Here is a 22,405-nt window from a genome sequence, read left to right on the forward strand (position 1 = left end):
ATCAATAAACCATGATATTAAAAATATCCTGGCTCCTTCTTCTCAGCCTGTTTAAAAACAGTAACCTGACATGTTTTTAATAATTCAGGATAGAGGTCCTAGAGAAAGATGCCTAATCTGAGTTTCAAATTTCAAATTAATAGGCTTTTTAAAAAGTAGTATGGGTAAGCCTATATGCTAACCTGCTCTATGCTTTATTTGACTATGCATATTTAGAAATACAACTAATAAAATATAATTTTCTTTATTTATGGTATTCTGAACATCCTCCCTTTAATATTCTGAATATTTCCAGATACTACAGTAATTATGTATGCATAATGTTCTCTCTGAAAGTAGTGATGAGAAATGTAGATTCAGAAATCACTGGGTTAAAAGCATGCACTTGACTATCCTTATTCTTAGGAAATATAACTATTCAGGGGGAAGGGACATGATATATGCAACCTATTCACAAGTGGCTTAGAATGAAGATATATGTATGCATCTATTTACATACATACATACATACATATATTTACATATACATTACATTTATATATTTATATATGTAAATGAACAGAAGAAATAATAAAGAAAATGTGGCAATTTTTAAAAGTTGATGAATCTAGATAAAACATTTCTAGGAGTTCTCCATAATATTTTTCAGATTTCCTATGAATCTAAAATTACTTCTAAGTACAAATTGAAAAAACACCCTCTCCAAGACTGTAACTAGTAAATTTATGTCCAAGTGACTTACTAGTTGAAATAAACCTATTAGAATTTTGTCTAACAATTTTACTACTGTGGACGTAGTCCTCAATAATGGATAGATATGCACAACTAATAATATATAGGACTACTATTTTTTAAAGATTTTATTTTGTTAAGTAATCTCTATACCCAACACGAAGCTCAAATTTACAACCCCAAGATCAAGAATAACACACTCTAAAAACTGAGCCAGCCAAATGCCCCAGCAGTACTCTTTGAATAACCAAAAACTAAAGCTCCTGGGTGTCTCAGTCAGTTAAGTGTCTGACTCTTGATTTCGGTTCAGGTCATGATCTTGGGGTTGTGATATCAAGCCCCATGTCGGGCTCCATGGTGGGCATGGAGCTTGCTTTAGGATTCTCTCCGCCTCTCTTCCTCTGTCTTACTTAGAGAGCTGCTCAAGCCCTCTCTAAATGAAAAAAATAATAAAACAAAATAAACCAAAAACTAGAAACAATCCATATGTCCACTGGCAAAAAACAAACAAATAAAATTGTAACATATTAGATGGAATACTATGCAGCAATAAAAAATTAATGAAGTGCACATAAAAAATGGGAATGAATCTCAGAAACTAGCATGCAACGAAAGAAACCAGAATCATTCTGGGTTTTTTTTGTTTTGTTTTTAAGATTTATTTATTTATTTATTTATTTGACAGACAGAGATCACAAGCAGGCAGAGAGGCAGGCAGAGAGAGAGAGGGGGAAGCAGGCTCCCTGCCGAGCAGAGAGCCCGATGTGGGGCTCGATCCCAGGACCCCAGGATCATGACCTGAGCCGAAGGCAGAGGCTTTAACCCACTGAGCCACCCAGGTGCCCCAGAAGAATTCCGTTTATATAAAGTTCAAAACCAGGCAAATATGAATTATGGTATTAGCGGTCAGGAGGAGGGGAAGGAATTGGGTGGAAAAAGGGGAGGAACTGTGGGAGTGCTGATAGCATTCCAGTTACTGAAGGAGGGGGGCACGGCAGGATTCACTCTGTGATAATCCAATGAGCTCAATTCTCGTGACTGGTGTACTTTTCTATGAAAATAAAAATTATAAATCTCTTTTTGGCCTGATTCTAGGCTTGTCAAATTATAAAAATGAATAAAAAGTGTACAGAAGTGAAAGAAAAATGTACAATAATGTGCTCTCTGATTTTTAGACTTTCTCAGAGCCAACAAAATATAACAAAGTACAGAAAACAGGATTCTTTCTAATAATCCTACAAATTTAAAATTTTCCCATAGGGGTGACTGGGTGGCTCAGTGGGTTAAGCCTCTGCCTTCGGTTCAGGTCATGGTCTTGGGGTCCTGAGATCGAGCCCCGCATCAGGCTGTCTGCTTGGCGGGGAGTCTGTTTCCCCCTCTCTCTCCTGCCTCTCTGCCAACTTGGGATCTCTGCCTGTCAAATAAATAAATAAAATCCTTAAAAAAATTAATTTAAAAAAATAAATAAAATGAAATTTTCCTACAGGTTTTAATATCACTTCAAGTAAGATAGCTACAAAAAGTGGAAATTTTCAATTTAAAACTAATATATACTTGCCTCTGACTTCAATATCCCTCATTAGAATGAGGTACAGAGGACAAAGAAGTAATAAACAAGAAAAATGCCTACACTTACGCAAAACCACTGAAGAAGAATATGTAATACTCTACACTCTAAATAATCTAAACACTATAAATAATCTAAGAAAAAGTCAATGTTTTGGTATTCTGCATTCTGTTCACAGCTAACCTTGGACCTTCTCAATGGCTTTTCCTAATTTTCACTTTCAGGCAGGCTTTTGTTTCCAGAAAAAAACTGGGACTGTCCAGATGCTCACGTGAACTAACAGAACAATAAGAAACTGCCCATGGGTTTCAATGAGAGTGTTGTATCCCTATTCATCGGTAGTACTATAGAGATAAGGCAAACTGATATTTTTATATATGTATATTGTTGGTTCTCTCAATTCATGGCATATTCCATATATATTATACTGCTTTTGTAGCCAATTTTGTTTAACTCTTCTCCCATAAGGTTGTTCCTGAAAAACCTCTTGTCTATGTTTTTAATATTTATTTTTTAAAGTAATTGCTATATCCAACGTGGGACTCAAACTCATGACCCCAAGATTTAAGAGTCACACACTCTACTGACTAAGCCAGCCAGGCTCCCCTGTGAAAAAAACCCTTAAAATCAGTTCTTCAGGTTAACTTTCTTTGCTAGAAACTCAATGTATGAACGTGACTTTGTGCCAATTCAGAACAAATTCAGATTCAAATTGTTTTAAATCCAATATTAACTACCTTTCTTGGAGTGAAAACAGTTGGCACACATAGACAGAAAATACTACTCAGAGATAATTCAAGGATTAGTCTAATGTAACCAGTTACTAAAGGTTACCCAGTTAAATGCTAACATTTGGGATATCTTAAGTCTGAAAAAAATGAGGCCAAAAGAATATCCAAGAAAATCTCATGGCACACAGGCTGACTGGTATCAGGCATTCCTCTCCTTGACTGCAAGAAGTGCCAAATATCAAATGACTAGAACACCCAAATGTCTATCAGCAAGAGAGTGGAAAAACTGTGGTGTGTGAAATGGAATACCAGAGATTTAAAAAAAAAAAAAAAAAAGAATGAGTCAATCTACACGTAAAAACCGGAATGAATATCACAAAAGTCTAAGCCAGCAACAGTCAATCCCTTTAAAAGAATTCCCAACTTAACGGACCACTTTCCAGAGGCTGTCAATATCCCACTAATAATTTGGATAATCAGTAAGGTTTCATAAATTAAAATTTTTAAAAAAGACAATTTCCCAAAAACCACTCAATCTAGTTTTGTGTAGCTAAAAGCACAAAGAAGAAGATTTAAAAGGCTATTATATTTTTAATATTGGAAATGAACCAATATCAAATATCTACAAGATTCAAGAAATCCTTCCTGCTCTCTGAAAGTTCACATGAACAGGGTAGTACAGGCATTAAATAATTACACCCAGTTTCAGAGAAGTAAGTCTGTGTCACTGAAAACTCAAAGAAAGGCCTAGATACATTCTATGTACTTAAAAATAAAGATATATTGTATCTATTACTTAAGTACACTTGTTTTAATCAGTGGCTTTCAGATTCCATATCCAGAGAGGCTAAGAAAAAAAGCACAACTGGGGGAGATTTGCTTAGTCTGTGTTAGCACCAAGGCTTGTTGTAAACAACACAAAGCTGAGACTCTGGAGCATAATGGGGTAGAATCACACAAACAGTAGGAAAAGAGATAATTCAAAAAGTAAGATGATCATGTTGTTAAAAGCTTCAAAACACTCGTTTTAAAAGTTTGCTTGATAAAAGTCATCAGAATTAAAACCGACATATTAGAGATGGATTAGAACAAGCACAGCATACAGATGCATCAACGTCACTCCAAATTCATCAGCCACTTTTTAGTAACATATCAATATATCACTGCAGAAAACTTTGCTTTGCAAACAGAGGACACTGATCTCACCTGATTTCATTTTCATACTGTGGGGACAGTCTACCTGAATTCTGGTAAAAGCTTTTCAGGAAAGAGGGGGCAGTGAAGGAAGGGGCAGAGAAGGAGGTGTGTAGACTTGGAAGGCTGGTGGAAGAGATACTCTCCTTGGGCATGCGCCGCACTGATGGAAGAATGCTGAGAAAACACAGCAAATTTGTCTTAATTTAGATTTCGACAAAATCTTCATGCACTATGAAAAAGCATATAAACTGGTTCTTGCTATCGATTGAAGCTTTCCTTTCAAAGGTCAGGGCTGGAAAGAGGGGAGCATGCAGTCGTCTCTTTCGATGACCATGACCTAGCTCACTCTTCACAAACTGACCTCCTCACCCAGCATGACCAACCAGACGTGTTGGTCTCTGAAAAATTCTTCAAGATTTTAGGACAAACGGTGTTTGTTTTTACATGCAAAAGATACTTCAAGGGAAAAAAGTAGGAAAGCAGAAATAATTACAGGAAACACGTTCCTGTGAAAGATTATCAGTAATTCAAAGACTTAGCTATTTTAAAGATATAAACCCTTCAAAAAATTTAGGAACAACATGTTTGGTTGTTGAAAGCCATCATAATACCTCTGGCTTAAGAAACATTAATGTCCATGTACTCCCTACAGCCTGTGGGACTATGTCCACAGTTTGCCCTGAATCCTTAAACCTTCTCCACTGACAGCTATTTTCAAAAGAGTCCTTTCCTAGCAAGTTTTCACAATAGCACAAATAGCATCTTTTCATATTGACAAGAATTATTTGAGCATTTACATTATAAGATGTAAGGAGAAATAGAGAAATCATTTATAATAAGTTTAAAATAATGTTTTTTCTTGATAACATTTCCTGCAAAAAACAGACTTATTGCTTTGTATAAATATAAATGAGGTGGTCATTTAAAAAAAAAACCCTTGATAGACACATGAATACTTAATCTTTTTTTAGAAAGGAAACTCTGAGAAAAATTAATTCTGTTAATCTTTTATTTTCATATATCTGAAATATCTATCTTATTTCTAAGTATCAAATCAGTCAAAAAACAACACTGAAGATAAAATAGTATCCTTAAAAGAAATGTGGGTAAATTTTATGAAAACTAATTAATATAATTATTATATGTAATTATAACTAATATAATTAAGTAAGTAACTAGTAATAAGTAATCAACAATTCATCTTCCCTTTTACTTAGAGTTCTGGATTTTCCTTCAACTGGGATGACTATCAGATTGTTTCCTGGATCAAACTCTCAGGCAAAGAAGGAAAACAAAATTAATTCTAGGATACCAATTGTGATATGTGCAACACAGGAAGAAGCAAAACCATGCTGCAATTCTGGACTTACGCCCTTTATTATATCTTACCAAATGCCAAACATCTCTGTTTAATTATTTCTTAAATACCATATCAGATCATTTCTAATGGATACTTCCTGTCAGTTATGAAATGTGTATTCTTCTTTACAGTCATCCTTTTGCTCTAGATAAAATATTTAATAATTTTCATTTTTGGCTTTAATTCATTATGAAATATAGCTAAATTTCATCACAGGTACAAAGGTAACTTGGGTGATTTTTTTAACCCTTGTATTTTATTATAGGCTAACAGGACGTTCTACCGCAAATTTGCTGACTCTGTTTCATTAGAGCCACCATCAAAAAGACACTGAGTAATATGTATTGTCACCAAGTTTTTCAGAGAAAACAATTGCATAATATCTTGTTTTCCCCATTTTTCTGGGGGCGGGAGGGAAGTGTCTTCATCTGAAATGCTTTAATTCTTCTCTTGGGGTGTACCTTAAAGCTTGCCCTGTTTCCTTCAGTAATGAAGGTTTTTATCATTCAATTCATTTTTCTGGTCTTTCTAAAACCAAAATGTCGACAGCATGAAGTCACAATCAATCTTGACTCCATACTGATCAGAACACGTGACAGAAGAATTGTATTTCATCCTCCAGAAAGGAGGTTTGGACTCACCTGCACTGTTCACTGGAGCTCTGCCTCAGAAGAGGGGAGCGGACACCGTGAGCTCTCCCATCCTGCAAATTCAGCTTTCTCTTTGTGCTTGAAGGTGGGTGGCTGAACGTGTGTGCCCGTCTTCGAAACTGTGGGGAGTCAGAATCCTCTTCGGGGAACATATGCCATGCCGAGGACAGTGGGGAGGCTGGTGGTGTTCCCGGTGGAGAGTCTCCTGGTGAATAGTCCTGAAAAGTAAGCCGAAGTGAAGTCTTTTTTTCCTACATGGGTCATGACAGACCTGCTTCAACACACAGAGTTCAAAAGTGACAGGGTGCCTCTTCTTCCTCCTGAGTCATGACAAAACTTTTTTTTTTTCACTCAATCTATGCTGAAGGCTAATCAGCATCACCACAACCCATTTCTTCTGATAAGCAGCTGTAACCCAGCATCCGTAAAGATAGACAGAAAGTGAAAGGAATGATAAGACAAGGTATTCTTTCCCCCTAACACTTTGTGGTAAAACGCTATGGCTACTGTACTTTTCTCACTGTTGCCAGAAAGATGAAAAGGCATCATGACCAAAAGCGGGTGGAGTCTGTGTTTACAAATCTACTGATTTCCGTGACATATCGGCTACATGTTTCCTGTACTGTCAAAACAATATCACAATGCTTGAGCGTCCAAATTCCATGGCAAAGCCTTCAGGAAAGTAAAATAAAGCCTGTTAAGTATCTTCCCTCACTGTGGATGTTTCTCTCCAATGACATGTTCCCTGAGGTAAAATTTTTTAAAAGACATGAAAAACAGGAAATGAATGAAAACTGAGCTATGCCGGAATGCCTCTCATATTGCATGGGGAGACATCATAAATCTCTCAATTTAGACAGGTATGCTGTTTATGCTTTCCAAAACAGGCACCACTGTAGAAATGTTGAGCTTGATAAACATGGCTTGGGGTTCACAGACTCAGAGCGAGATGGAGTCCTCAATTCTTCCGACACAAAGTTTAGCAAAAATATTTTAAAACTGGTTACATATTGCGTGATCCAGGAAGCAGGAAATCAAACCTACTGAGAACTGTCTATGAGATAAAGAGGAGCCTAATGTGACCATTAATATAGCTGGGCTGGGGGGGGTAGTTAGAAATGGAGGAAAGTAATGTGGAGACAGAACAAACCAAAAAAAGATCGCTGTACCTGTGCTGTAATTACAGGGCTTATTTTTCCATGACTTTAAATCAACAGTTGCCCAAATACTGTCTTCCCAAGCCTACTATCTCCGAACAGTAAAAGGCCTGATAGATCTCCAGGAGCCTGGAAGAGGGTGTGTTCTGTCCTAACACGAGAAAGGGGCAGCTGAGCAGAGAGCAACATGATACTTTCCAGAGCCTTTTTATTTAAAACGGTAGTATTTTTAATTTAGTTTAGCGTCAATTCAATACCTTAAATTTAATTTTAAAGATTTTATTTATTTATTTGACAGACAGAGATCACAAGTAGGCTGAGAGGCAGGTAGAGAGAGAGGAGGAAGCAGGCTCCCTGCTGAGCAGAGAGCCCAATGTGGGACTCGATCCCAGGACCCTGAGACCATGACCTGAGCTGGCTTAATCCTCTAAGCCATCCAGGCACCCACCTTAAATTTAATTTTAATAATAACGAATATTTGTTAAAAGTCGTAAAGGACTTAACACAAAACAACAGAGTGATATTATCCTATCAGTGTCAGTTTTTGTCAAGCGGCAATTAGTATTAAAAATGAGAACCGAGATGGGATACCTTCTCCGAAGCAAGGCTGTTGGACCGTTCAAAGCTGTCCATACTTCCAAGCCGACCTCTCATTCTGTTAGCCCCCTGAATAAAGAGAATAAAATTCAATTGTTCATATGGTTTAAATTTTTACTCTAAAACTATAAAAGGCAGTCGCCTCCTTAGGTTAGCATTAAATGGATACTTTCTGCAGTTTGCTCAAATTCGTCCACAGTATTCACAGCCATGCCTGCAAGGTAAACAGAACTATGCATTACCTACTCACATTGCTTCTAAATCAGTCATTAGATAACTAGATACTTAGACCAAGCTTTTTGATGTTACTCTGTTTATAAGGTTAAACATCCTTCATCCATAAGATCAGGAGAACTGCGTCAGATCAGAGAGTACCCCATTCGCTTCATGTTTCATACAGATAAACACAACCATGGAAGACAGAACACACAAACCACAACCGTTATAAAGAAAATGATTTAATACATGCAACACAAGCTGGATGGCAAACATCATCGTTCACATTGTAGGATTATCACAAACAGGTTTTTCAAAACTGTCATGAAATGCATAGATTTAGTTTCCTTCATTCTTCCATAATGCAAATTACATCAAGAAAGTATTTCTCTCTAGAAGACTACACATCAGTCTGCTTCAATACTGGTTCTTGATTTGCTTTTTATGGTTGTTCGGTATGAAATTCATGAATGATCTGAGAAAGAGGAACTAAAGCGATCATCTCATCTACTATATACTTTACTGTTATTACAACTCCTATCTTGTACAATCTATTTTTCATGTAGTCAACAAATATCTCAGCAATCACAAATTTATTACAAAAGTCACCCACAGAACTCAGTGTGGTCAAACATCACAGAATCATTCAACTGCAATTTTTTTTTCCTTCTTTGTTGAGTTTCCCATTCTAGAAACTGGTCATTCTGCCCTACTCTAGATAGATTGTAATTTAGACTTGCCCAGTATTTTTCTTCACTATCAATCTAGACATCTCCTTTAATACTACCCTATGTCAAAATTTGTGTCTTTGATCCATGTCTTCCTTTTTTTTTTTTTTTTTTTTTAGTTTACTTCCTCATTTTGGTGGAGTACGTACTCCAGGTACCATCTCAAAAAGGGAGATTGGGGTATTTTCTTTCTGCAATTCCTACCACTCAGCTTTTGGATCTTTAGACTGATTCTTCAAGTTTTTCCTTTGTCCTATTTTCCATTTCTTTGTCATTTTGCTTTACTTTCTGGAAGAGTTTTTCAACTCTTGCATCCCAGACTTCAGTTGAATTTTTCTTTTAACGTCTATTACTAGAAAGTTCTACCAGTTCTTTCTTCTTCACCCAATTGACAGTTGATTCAACTGTTCACTCCAGTGACTCCTGTTGTCTCTCAAATGACTATTTTATATTGATGGTATCCCACACCAAGTTTTATAGAAGCAATCTTTATTTTTAGCTATGTATATTAATTATAGTTTTCTATTTCTGGTGGCACCATAAATAACAACTATACCAACAGTAAAATTAACAGCTGCATCAAATATTAGTGAGTTCCTACAGTCTGCTATATATCGTGTTAAGCATTTTATAATGCATTATCTCATTTAATCCTCACAAAAATTCTATGAGGTAGGTATAGTTACATAGCTCAACTTTACCGTTAAGGAGACTGAAATTCTGATAGATCATGCTGCCAAAGTTTACACAGTTAGTTAAGGACAGGGCAGCAATTTGAAGCCAGGATGTTCAGCTTAACAGTGAAGCTCTTGAACTGGTACCCACATCTCCTAGAAACAGAGTTTTGTGAAAAGAGGAATTACTGATAAAACTAAGTAGCCAATGCCGGTAATTTTGCAAATGTCCTAGAACCTGGTCAAGGTTTTTTCAGTTCTTCAGTTTTATGCAGAACAGAAGATAGTTCCAGAATAAACTATATTTGTGGCTGCCTGCGTATCTTAAAACAGGTTATTTGGTCACAAGTAACGAGTTGGACAGGTATCAAATCCTTGCCATTATTAGAAAAACACCTAAATCACACGTTCTACTCATAGTAGTGTTTTATCCGTATGTTTGTGTGTGTGTATGTGCACAAAGAAAAACAAACTTTAAAATTATCCTCTACCACAGTCGTTAATTCACACATTTCAACAAGGAAAGACAATGGATAGTAAGTACCTGAGAGAAGCACAAAATAAGGGCTATTTTCCTACGACGCATGCTTTATACTGTAAATATCCCCCATTTGGAAATACATATCAATAAACATATTAGTAAAAATTTCCTTCTGGAGAACTCTGACTTCAGAAAAAGCAAGACAAACAAACAGAATACATGACTGTCTTTTCACCTTTGAGCAGAGAGCTTTTTCAATTTAACTATATGATGATTTGGTAATACATGTGTCAAGCCTTTTCCCTTGGACCCACTTTTTAATGTTAATGAGCCGAGCTTCTAAGCATTTTAAAAAACATACCCTATTTCATAAACAACCATAGTTAGTTAAATAAAGTGTGTAGACATTTAAAAATGGCCGCAATTAGGAGCCACACTCTATGACTGGAGTGTCAATTTTCTACTATGTAACTCAGAAAGAGATAAACTAACCAGTTTTAGAAGTACACAAACCTCTTTTCTATGTAACCTTTAACACAACATGGGTAGCTGCCAACCTTCCTCTTAAGTCCATTCTGTTGCACATGGCGCAAGCAAGATCTTGTTAGGTCACATAATTTATGGCACTTGGCAACACTGTGTGGTACCAGCCGCAGTCTCCGCTTTGACCAAAATAGACGGGCTCTGCCCTTGTTGAGATCACAGAGGCTCAAGGCCAGGAGAGCGGCACTTCAAAGTCAGCCCTGCAGCGTTGTGCAGAACGCCAAGGTACTAAATGGGGATAAGGAGAGTAACACTCTAAGTCCCCTTCGGTCATTGTGTAAAGGACAGAGTTTCCAGTGCTCACCACTGTTCATACCATCTCATATCTACAGTGGGATATTTTCTTAAGAGACTGACATTTTATCCTCATAGTAACATGACGTAAGCACGTTATCAATACACACATCTCACAAATGGGAAAACTGGCAGGAAAGGTAAATAATTTGTCCGAGATCATAAATAGAAAGCCTATATCAAGATCATAAATATAAATATAAAATATAAATATAAAATCGAGATCATAAATATAAAGCCAGGTCTTGAATTCAGGTCCCCTGACCACCTACTTAAATGGCCTTTCCACTAAAATTCTCACTAAATACTATGGAAGAGAGGGGAGGGGAGAGAAGGGTGAAGAGAAGGAAGGAGTGAGAAAGGAAGGAAAGGGAGAGAAAGAAGGAACACACGTAATTGATAAATACGGGGGGAAAAAGGGGTAGGAAAGTTTTATGAAATGTTGCGTTCACACACCCCTGATTCATCTCCTAGAATTCTCTTTTCCTCCATTCTGTCTTCTGCTGACAACAGTATTGCTAACTGATCATGCTTGCTCTAAGGCTTTTGCTAGAATCAGAAGAATTTCAATCATTAAGAGGAATACCCATAAAAGTAATTTTGAGTTCTGGCAAAGAAATAAAAATAAGTACATCCTTTATCAGAAGGTACCGTCCTAAGGTTCTACTGCACATAACTTTCTTGGTCCTGACCCTTTGGAAGACAACAGGCTCATTATTTTGTAGACCGCACCTCAATGCGGGTTTGCTGAGGTCACCTCATGATTTGATTCACGTCCCTGCGCCTTTGGCAAGAATCGCAGAGAAGTTCTGTATCCTCTGTATCAAGTGGCACAGGATTTCAATGTGTCCCATTGCTGAGGACGTTCCATTAGATCGCTTGACAAAGGTGGTGTCCGCCAGGCTTCTCCACTGTAAAGTTACTACTTTCATCTTTGCAATTAATAAATATTCATTGAATCTAGTAAATAACCTGATCATGATCAAATTTCCAAGGTATGCTTTCATTTTTCATATCAGAGTAAGTCCATCATTTCCTATTTTCCATAACAGGTTACAATCCTTTGCTATCATTTATTTTGATGTTTACCAGTCAATGGTGAAAGCCCTTCAACGTCTTTATGACATACCTCCATCTTTCTCTGAGCATTCCCTTCCTAGCTACAACACCAGCGTGCTCCAGGCTTATCCTGCACTTTCTCCTGCAGTCCTGGAATGAGACATTTCTCCCAGGATTCTAGTTCCTTCTTGTAGAATGATATACAGAAACCAAAATCTGGGTGTTTGGCTTAATTTAATCTCTAACATTTGCATAAAAGCTGTTCCCAGTTCCTATCAGTGAACAGAGCCAGGGTCCCTATCTCTCTCTCTCTCTCTCACACACACACACACACGTTAACATATATTTTAAAATAAATTAAAATATATTAACAATATTAAAAATAAATTCAAAAGTACACAGACAAATAACCAGAATCACATACTGTTACCTCTGAGTTGAATCCAACAACATAGCATTTATTCTAATTTCTTCCCTCTTCATATTTGCAATTCCCTTTTCCCAGATCCTTAATACAGTTCCATATTTGACCAGTCCCTTGTGTGTAAAATTCTCCACAACTGTCATCTCACAGATGCTTTTCATCCTACTCGGGTTCCAACCCCTGACCTCGAGGCTGCCATCCATACACACAATGCCATCCTCACCATGCTCAAGGACTCTAACTCCTTGTAATAGGCAACTTGAAAGCCTTCTCCCCTCCACTCACGCTGGCTGTGACACCCTGCACTGGGCCAACCTTCTGCAGGACGGGTTTCCTTGTTGGCTCTAGCTCTGACCTCCTGAACCAGATTGCCTCCTCACCACACTCTCATTTCCCCATGCTGCACAAGGCCACCCCTCACACAGCACCTCATGAGCCTCTGTATCCCCACTGTGAGCCACTGTGGGTCCCCCACCCCCCAGCTCTAAGACATCTACCTTGCCTGGGCTCATCTAAGAGCTTTAGGACTGAATTATTCAGGAAGAGAAAAATGAAAGGAAGAGAAATCACTTTTGATAGTAAAATAAAACACAAAATAAATAGAATACATAAATTCCTACTAATACTATTTCAGTATTTCCTGTCAGCTCTTAATAATAGCAAAATGAAGCTCACTTTATAACTTTATGTGACAAATGATAATAAGTTCATATAATATTGGACGTCAATATTCTATATCCCCCTTTTTATACATATGTCTCTACTACTAAATCTCTTCTCAAACTTAGATATTAGAGGCATCAGAATAAATCATGAGATTACTTAAAGTCAGTTAACTAAAAAAAAAATAAAAAATAAAAAAATAAAGTCAGTTAACTACATTAAAGTTATCTTAGTAGTTTGTTGTGTTTTTTTTTTAAAGGAAATTTTCCATGAGTCAGTTGAAAGTGAAAACAGTTGCAAACACAGACATTAATATCTAATTGAGAGCATCTCAGTTTAATCTTACCCTTGAGAAGATATTTTCCAGGGAGCTAGTTAAAGATCTCTTCGCTTTATTTTTCAGAATGTCAAGCTTAAACCTTCCACTGCTTGTTGCATTTTCCGGGATTGTACTATTTGAAATAGTCTATAGAAAGAAAAACAGATAAATTTTAGTTTAGAAACACTCGAGGTTAAATGAGGCTTTAAATATGGGCTTGACTAAGCCATTAAGAAGCACAAGAATTCTTCTGTAGCTCTATTAAGGAGTAATAATTTAGGTTCCACACTGTGAGCATACAGATTATAAGGGCAAGGGTTCACTTTTTAATATTATAAGTAATAAAAAACCACAGAAGATCTTTCCTTTATGCCTTTCTTTCTGCTAATATATTCCTGTTGGCATTTAACAAAAATTAAACTTGAGATGTCAATTTTTACTGTTATTCTGATTAACAACTATAATCATCCCTCTCCAAGCTGAATATTTTATATCCAAATTACCAAGGAAAACACAGAAAATCACTCTCAAAGAACACAGCATCTAGTAAAACTGAATCTTGCTAATGCCTCTGTGACAATCCCATTTTCATCTGTGAGTGAGTCATTTATCTTTCAAATCAACAAGTACTCATTGATAGTACTAAGCTGAATGAGAATCTACAATATGTCCACTATACTAGATTCTCTCTCTGTTTTTTCTGTTGCACTAACAAGCTACTATGTTGGCAGTGCTAGAAAATTTCCAAGAGAGACACTTTGTTTGAGAACAGAATATATTCACATTAAACAGTAACACAAAGCAACATGTATCAAATCTGGAAGCATAAAAATTGGTTGCAGGTCTCAATGGTCAGGAATAAAAAAATAGACAAGATTCTACAGGCAGAAAAAAAAAAAAAAATGGGGATAGAGAAGTTCCCAGCATGGGAGACAATGTTAGCAAAACCATGAAGACCAATGCTCATGGGACAGGGAGTCAGTGCAGGTGTTTGGCTAAAACTAAGGAAAGTAGGTCAAGGTTAACTTGGAAAAGTGAGGCTGGAGATGAAATTTTAAGTAGGAAGAAATTGCTGATCAGAATTTATAAGCAGAGGGGGCATCACTGTAAAAGTAATATTTGGGGGGAGATTTATCTGAAAGGACTATTCAAAAATCACCTAAAGGACAGAAAATCAGAAACTGAAAGACAGATGAGAGAATTCAGCACAGTTCATACAGAAGGCAATAAAAGGTCCACATTAGAATTGGCTAACAGATCTAAGCTACTGATAAAAAGAAATACAACCCCCATTAAGAAAGGAAAGAAAACAATGAATACGGATGTAGAATGGACTGAGCTCAGGTGTGGATAAAGGACTGAGAGGACATTCTTCTCAGGCTTTCAGGCAAAGAACATGATATAATAGGGAAATTGTATTGGGTACTTAGCACAGTGTCTGACATAGTAGCTGCTCAGTTAATATGAATAAATGAAAGGAAGAAAGGAAGGAGGGAGGGACATAGAGAGGGAAAGACTTAGACTGAACTTAACTACTAGCAAGAAAACAATTTGTTAAAGTCTCCTGTTCCAGCACATAATACAATCAAGAAATGGGCAGAAGACATGAACAGACATTTCTGTAAAGAAGACATCCAGATGGCCAACAGACACATGAAAAAGTTCTCTACGTCACTCGGTATCAGGGAAATACAAATCAAAACCACAATGAAATACCACCTCATACCAGTCAGAATGGCTAAAATTAACAAGTCAGGAAACGACTGATGTTGGCAAGGATACAAAGAAAGGGGAACCCTCCTACACTGTTGGTGGGAAAGCAAGCTGGGGCAGCCACTCTGGAAAACAGCATGGAGGTTCCTCAAAAAGCCAAAAATAGAGCTACCCTACAACCCAGCATTTGCACTACTGGGTATTTACCCTAAAGATACAAATGTAGTGATCCAAAGGGGCACGTGAACCCGAAATGTTTATAGCAGCAATGTCCACAATAGCCAAACTATGGGAAGAATCTAAATGTCCATCAACAGATGAATGGATAAAGAAGATATGGTATATATATATATATATATACATACACATACATACACAATGGAATACTATGCAGCCATCAAAAGAAAGGAAATATTGCCATTTGCAACAATGTGGATGGAACTAGAGAGTATTGTGCTGAGCGAAATAAATCAATTAGAGAAAGACAACTATCATATGATCTCTCTGATATGAGGAATTTGAGAGGCACAGTGGGGGCTTATGGCGGGTAGGAAAGGGAGAAATGAAACAAGATGGGATCAGGAGGGAGACAAACCCTAAGAGAGTCTTAATCTCACAAGACAAACTGAGAATTGCTGGGCGGTGAGGGAGCAGGGAGAAGGTGGCTGGATTATAGACATTGGGGAGGGTATGTGCTATGGTGAGTGCTGTGAAATGTATAAGCTTGATGATTCACAGACCTGTACCCCTGGGGCAAATAATACATTATATGTTAATAAAAATAGTATTTAAAAAAAGACCACATCCCCACATTTTCAATTAATCAGCCAACTTGTATTAAACATTAAAAAAAAAAAAAAAAAAAGTCTGGGAGCCTGGGTGGCTCAGTGGGTTAAGCCGCTGCCTTCGGCTCAGGTCATGATCTCAGGGTCCTGGGATCGAGTCCCGCATCGGGCTCTCTGCTCAGCAGGGAGCCTGCTTCCTCCTCTCTCTCTGCCTGCCTCTCTGCCTGCTTGTAATCTCTCTCTGTCAAATAAATAAATAAATCTTAAAAAAAAAAAAAAAGTCTCCTATTCTGGGATCTTTAGTGCTCTCCATCACCAAGAAGATGCATATTCCTGCTCACACGCTGCTTTGGGCATCTAGTCAACATCACTATCACCACCAGGAACTAAAATCAGCAAATCCATTAACAGATTTCAGTCTTTACGTTTCTTGACCTTCCTGTGTCGCCAGACATGGCTTGATGTTCTAACTTGAATTTTCCCCTACCTTGGTCACCCACGATAGCAAATCTCTTCCAGTCTCTTTCTACCCTATCATCCTCTTTCAGTCTTTTCTGCTGGTACCATTTTAATTCACTCGTTGCGTGAAATGCAAGGGTCCCTCAGTACCTCCACTTTGACTTCAAATCTATGCCAAAGCTCATTGTCTTCCATATTTACATCTACTCAAATACCTCTGTGAGCACCAAGTCCATTTTTCTAATTAAATCTCAAACACATTTCTTTTTTCCTTTTTTGTGGGGGGGAGGTGGAGAGAGAGAGAGCACACACGGATGGGGGCAGAAGGAGAGGGAGAGAGAAAATCTGAAGCAGGATCTATGTCCAGCACAGAGCCTGATGCGGGGCTCGATCTCACCACCCTGAGATCATGACCTGAGCTGAAATCAAGAGTCAGATACTTAACTGTCTGAGCCACCCAGGCGTCCCTCAAACACACTTCTAACCCTTAACTCCTATTTCTTATTTCCACCCCTTGTCCCACACTTGTTTCCTTACTGTTTTCCAACTCAATTTCATCCCCTCCCCCCCATCCAACAGCCTTAAGTGTCTCCCAGCTATCCCCTTTCCCTTCCTTGACACATGTTCCCGGGTCACACGCAAAGTCCCGATGAGCATGCCTCCAAATCGCTCATCTCATTCCCCTCCCCACATCTCCTGTAGTGCTCTAGCTCAGCTTCTCTCCAAGACAAAATAAATTTTTAAAGACAGAATCACTCAATCTATTTATGTACCAGTGTTCTGTCTGTCTGGGGCATACTTGTATCATTATCCAATCCCACCATATCTCCATATTTTACTTTATTTGATTACATGTTGATTTCTCCTCCTCAACAATTCGATGGCAGAAAAGAGCGGTCATTATTCAACATCATTGCCTAGTGCACAGTATGCAACTTGATCAAAGTTTGTGCAATAATTACATGAATCACTCCTCGCATATTCTATTACAAAATTCTCCTGATTTGGAAATGTGACTTCAGCCCTATCCCTGTCAACCCCCTCACCCATCAACCTGTCCCACAAATCAGCCATCACTATGACAACAGTATTATCTTTTTTTTTTTTAAGATTTTATTTATTTATCCATCAGAGAGAGAGAAGGAGAGAGATCACAAGCAAGGGGAGCACCAGAGGGAGAAGCAGGCTCCCCACTAAGCATGGAGCCCAATGTGGGACTCAATTCCAGGACTCTGGGATCATGACCTGAGCTGAAGGCAGACGCTCAACAGACTGAGCCACTCAGGTGCCCCAGAATTATCTCCTTAAATTACAAATCTGATCTCATGCTCTTACCTTCAATGACAAAGTCAGCCTTAGCACTTAAAGTTCTTCATCATCTCGCCACTGCCTATCTTCCCAGCCATTATTTCCCCATCAATCCCAAGGGCATCCTAAAAACCCAGTAAGTATTCTGAAGGCCTGCATGGAGAGTGTTCTGGTCAGTTACTGCATAACTTTGTGCTCAATGTCCCTTTATTAAAAAATACTTCCTCGACTTTTTCCATTAACAAACTATCTTCCCTAAAACTTTGGTCCCCTGCATCCCCACCAAAACATTTCTTCCTCTTGAATTCTTGAATTCTTCCCTCCATCCTTACTCTGTATTCTGACCCTAAAGCAAACACATAGCTACTTTTGAGCTCACTGCACATTCTTTTAAGAAGTCTGACTGTTGCCTCTGTTCTACGTGTCCATTTACCGATTTGCATTATTCCCCTTCCCAATACTTGAGCTCTTCCCTGGAGGACTCATTCATCTCTTTTTGGTTCACCATTATCACACAGCTTGACTCAAAGAAGGAGCTGGTTCAATGAATACAATTCAGGAATCACTAAAGAAAGTGATATGTGATTTCTTCTGAACAGACTGAAATACAGACTAACCTGACTGCATGTTACTGAGAAGTAACTATGTCATCATCTCCTTACAAGGCTGTTGTTGGTGTCTTGCGTTATCTAGATGCAACTGGAAACACATTCTCAACCACGTGCATAAAAATACCAGACCTTCCTTTGTCTCTAAAATGGCTATTTCCAATACTACTGCTTCTTTGGGTGTTTGCTATTTACCCTTCAAGGTTGCGTAAACTTGTAATGAAATAAAATGTTTGTATGAATTTGAAATAAAATGGATCAATATAACCAATAAAGCATATTCATTCTAAATCATGAGCATTTGTTATTACCGTTTTTATACCAAGAACCCATTTTTTTCACATTTTAAAACCGATCAGTATTTTATCTCAATGTTAAAACCTCCTATAAAACTCGGAAGATGCTGAAAAATAAATCTGAGCTGTTAGAAGTTTGGCCCTAAAGGTGAGAACACAAAGAAAAGAAACTTCTTTCACCTCTTCTGTGATACTTAGACCAAATATATAAACACGACAAAAGTAGGTCAAGGGGAAAAAAAAGCATCTCCTCACCGATGGGCCTTCTCCAATGTGAATGTGTGTCTTCTGCTTGGCTTCACACAGCTGCCTCAGATGTAAAATCACAAGTTCATTCTCCTCCTGGTCGCTGACGGGCTTCATTTTCTGTCCAACAGACAAACCAAAAGCACATGATGCAACACAGCTTGTCTCATTTTATTGTGTTCCCACTTGGTTTTATGTGTCTGGCAGACAGACATAAACAAAGCGAAGTGTTTCACTGCTCTCAGAAACAAGAGTAGCAGTGGTATTCTCGTTACTATCACATATAGCACAATAGGGTATTTATCTTTAGCTTCAGAGAGGAGTGAAAAAAAAACCCTATAAAAACAGAATCCAATTCTCATTTCTTATATCTTATTTGGGAGAATATAAATCATGTTACCTGAACTCGCTCAAAGATGTCCGCTTGCTCGTTATCTGTCAGTGATGAGAGATGCCTCTGTATGACCAGCTTGGCTCTCGGAGGGTAGAGACCTATGGAAAATGATAGGGATAAGTATTAAACAGAGCGTAACTGCAGAAATCAAAATGCATATATCATGCATGACAGCTTGTCCCTTTGCCAGCAGGCTCTGAGGTTAAATCTTCTCAAGGAGAGGTGTTCCAGGAGGAGACCTTGGAGACCTTGGAACACACCTTGAAACACTACCACAAAATGATGAAGGCTAAATGAAACTCTTACATGTCAGTTATCATGAAGTCAGAATTATTAACCAGAAGTTTCTAAAGGATACCAAATCACCACCATAACCAGGTGCCATTTAGTATACAAACAGACACAGACACCGTAGAAACTCATCAGTGAATACTAACATTGCCCGAAATGTCTAAGCTTAAATACCAATTTAATATTAATAATATTAAAAGGCAGAGCCACAGCATAAACAGGAATCTCTCCTCCTCGTGCAGGTCTTGTTCCATGGTAACAAAATTTCAGGAATAGCGACAGTACCTAGTGACATAATTACTGCTATTATTCCACCATGAAATCGTTACCTCTTTCGATCATGTTATTTTTGTATCTTTCACACTCTTACACATAATTTATATCAAGTCCTTGGGCAAAAACATTTCCCATGAAAACAGTTTTGGTTTTATAATTTTTTTCATTTTTTTTTATTCATTTGAAAGAGAGACAAAGAGAGCACAAACAGGGGGAGAGGTAGAGGGAGAGGGAGAAGCAGACTCCCCCCTGAGCTGGGAGGCTGACATGGGGTTCTATCCCAGGACCAGGAGATCCCAGGACCTGGAGGTCATGACCCAAGCCGAAGGTAGACAGACAGTCAACCAACTGAGGCACTGAAGCACCCCACAAATTTTTTTTAAAAACAAAAGAGCTATTTTCCTCTGAGTAAGATAATACTGTGTTTATTTGCTTTATATTTTATTACCCAAGTAAGAGAAATTCTACATTTTTAAAATATTTAATTATTATAGATAGAGCTAAGTTTGCCTTTGATAGGTAGTAGAATCAGTGAGCAAAAGCATAGGAGACAAGAAATTTGTGTAGATTCAAGATATCATCCCTAAAATGTTTGTTGGCTTCAGAGGAAAGAGTAGTAATTTTACAGCAGAAATCTGCTGAGAGCACCTGGACCAGGTAATAAAGGCCAACATGACCAGTAATGAACTCCTCAACATCACAAGCCCCTGACAGGAGGCACTAGAAAGAGGCCGTGCCATTTCTTGCTGGGAGGAGCACCCTTAGTCTCAGTAAGAAGACATCAAACAGGGGGAACTGAGGGACATCCAGCAAAGTAATCCGTAACCAGTCAAAGCAACCAAAGTAACCAGTCAAGGTCACAGAGGACAAAGAAAGACTGAGCAGGGAGCCGCAGACTGCAGAAGACCAGGGTAAGGCAACAACCACACACACGCTAGAATCCTGACTGGGATCCCAGAACAGAAAAAGACATGAATAAAACAACTGGTGAAGAGCAAATGAAATGTTTGGTTGGGATAATAACACTCTACCAATGTTAATTTCCTGTTCTGCACATTGCACTGGGCTATGTAAGATGTTAACAGCTGGAGAGGATGGGGGACAAACATTTGGAAACTCTGTGACTTTCCTATAAATCTAAAAATAGACCTTATTAAGTTTCTTTTAAAAAGAAATGCAGGGTATTATTTTATGTATTTTTCCAGGTATAACAAAGTGTATGTGTTATTCAGCATGTTATCATTTCACTCAATTATGTAATTTTGAGATGTATCCAAGTCGATAAACAATGGGAATTCATTCCTATTAACTGTTCCATTGTATGAACATACTTTAGTTATGCTACTGATACATACTGATACATTTGAGTTGTTTCCAATTTTCCCTTATTTAGAAACAATAAAACTTTGAAAAGGTCACCTTCTAAACCTATATGAGTTTCTCTTATCAAGACAGGGAACTGGTGGATAATTTCAGGTTAATAAATTTCTATCAACTGTACCCCAAAACGGCTATCTTAGGTGACACTATATTTAGCCTCACATAAATGTATCAATATCTCCACAATTTCACCAACAGTTAATCTGATGACTATCTTATTGTTGTTTCCATTTTCATGTCTCTAACATCTAATGAGGTTAAAAAATCTTCTCATTTTTATTATTGGACCTTTTCATTTCCTTTTCATATGAGTGTTTTTAAATAGAAATTGTGTCATTTCCCACTGGTAGTCTCATCTTTCTCGTTCAAACACTAAGAGTTCTAATACATTCTGGTTACCAATCTGCTATCTTCTCATTTAACTTCCAAGGAAACAGTTGTTATGTAAAAAATATAAATTCTGATGAGGTCGAATCTGTCAATGTCTTCTTTTAACAGCTTTTGCATTTTTGTATCTCAATAAAGGTTTCCTTGTTTAAGGACACCAGAATATTCTTATTTTCTTTTAATGATTTTAATATTTTGTTTACAGTGAGGGGTTTGATCCACCTAGAGAGTATCTTGAGCAAGAAAAGTGGAAGGACTCTTTCTCTCTTTGGATAACAAATTGATCCAACGCTCTTTCCTGAGCAATTCAGCCTTCTGCCACAGATTTATAGTGTTCTCTTCACTGTACATCAAAGAATTTTCCATTTTTGTAAAGGTACAGATGCAAAAATAATATGCATTAGGTAAATTATAAATTTTTAAATCTGAATATTACATTTAAATAGTCCTAGATCACATAGCTGAACGGATATTCAACAAACACTGCTATGCATCATCAGTTTTGCCCTGTGCCTATGATCTTGCTGTCTACTGAACAGAAATCACAATTTGCATTTACACTGACAGGGCTGTCCTCTGCCATGTTCTGGCACCTGCATTCTCCCCATCTATCATAACAGCTGTCATCCTGAATTGCATTAACTGGCTTCCAGTCTGGGCAGCAGGCTTCTGAAGGCATAGCCCACAGCTCAACCATTTCTGTATCGCCGAGTGCCACAATGCTTGGCACACGGCAGATGCTTAACAAGTGTTTATCGAACTGCATTTCTTCTCCTGTGAAGTAGTTTCCAACCTTTCTTGTTAATAAGAGATAATGAGGAGAAAGGGAATGTGAGTCCCAGAGTCAGCTCATCCTCATTTCCCCTCCTC

The 22,405-nt window shown here is 37.8% G+C and overlaps 1 protein-coding gene across 6 annotated transcripts in view; it reads right to left on the bottom strand.

Annotated features, from left to right (window-relative positions):
* TBC1D4 (TBC1 domain family member 4) overlaps positions 1-22,405 on the bottom strand; it is a 192,459-nt gene that overhangs the window by 34,949 nt on the left and 135,105 nt on the right. For 4 of the 6 annotated variants that reach the window (XM_082701238.1, XM_082701239.1, XM_082701240.1 and 1 more), the window contains exons 6-10: positions 19,208-19,299; positions 18,817-18,927; positions 13,420-13,539; positions 7,986-8,060; positions 6,229-6,455 (exon numbers count right to left, since the gene is read on the bottom strand). In XM_082701238.1, the coding sequence (XP_082557364.1) occupies positions 6,229-6,455; positions 7,986-8,060; positions 13,420-13,539; positions 18,817-18,927; positions 19,208-19,299 (625 nt within the window). Of the gene's footprint in view, positions 1-4,236; positions 4,402-6,228; positions 6,456-7,985; positions 8,061-13,419; positions 13,540-18,816; positions 18,928-19,207; positions 19,300-22,405 lie in introns of all 6 variants that reach the window. The other 2 variants (XM_082701236.1, XM_082701237.1) reach the window with 1 other exon arrangement.

This window comes from Mustela nivalis, assembly GCF_964662115.1.
Source record: "Mustela nivalis genome assembly, chromosome: 15".
Classification (NCBI taxonomy): Eukaryota; Metazoa; Chordata; class Mammalia; order Carnivora; family Mustelidae; genus Mustela; species Mustela nivalis.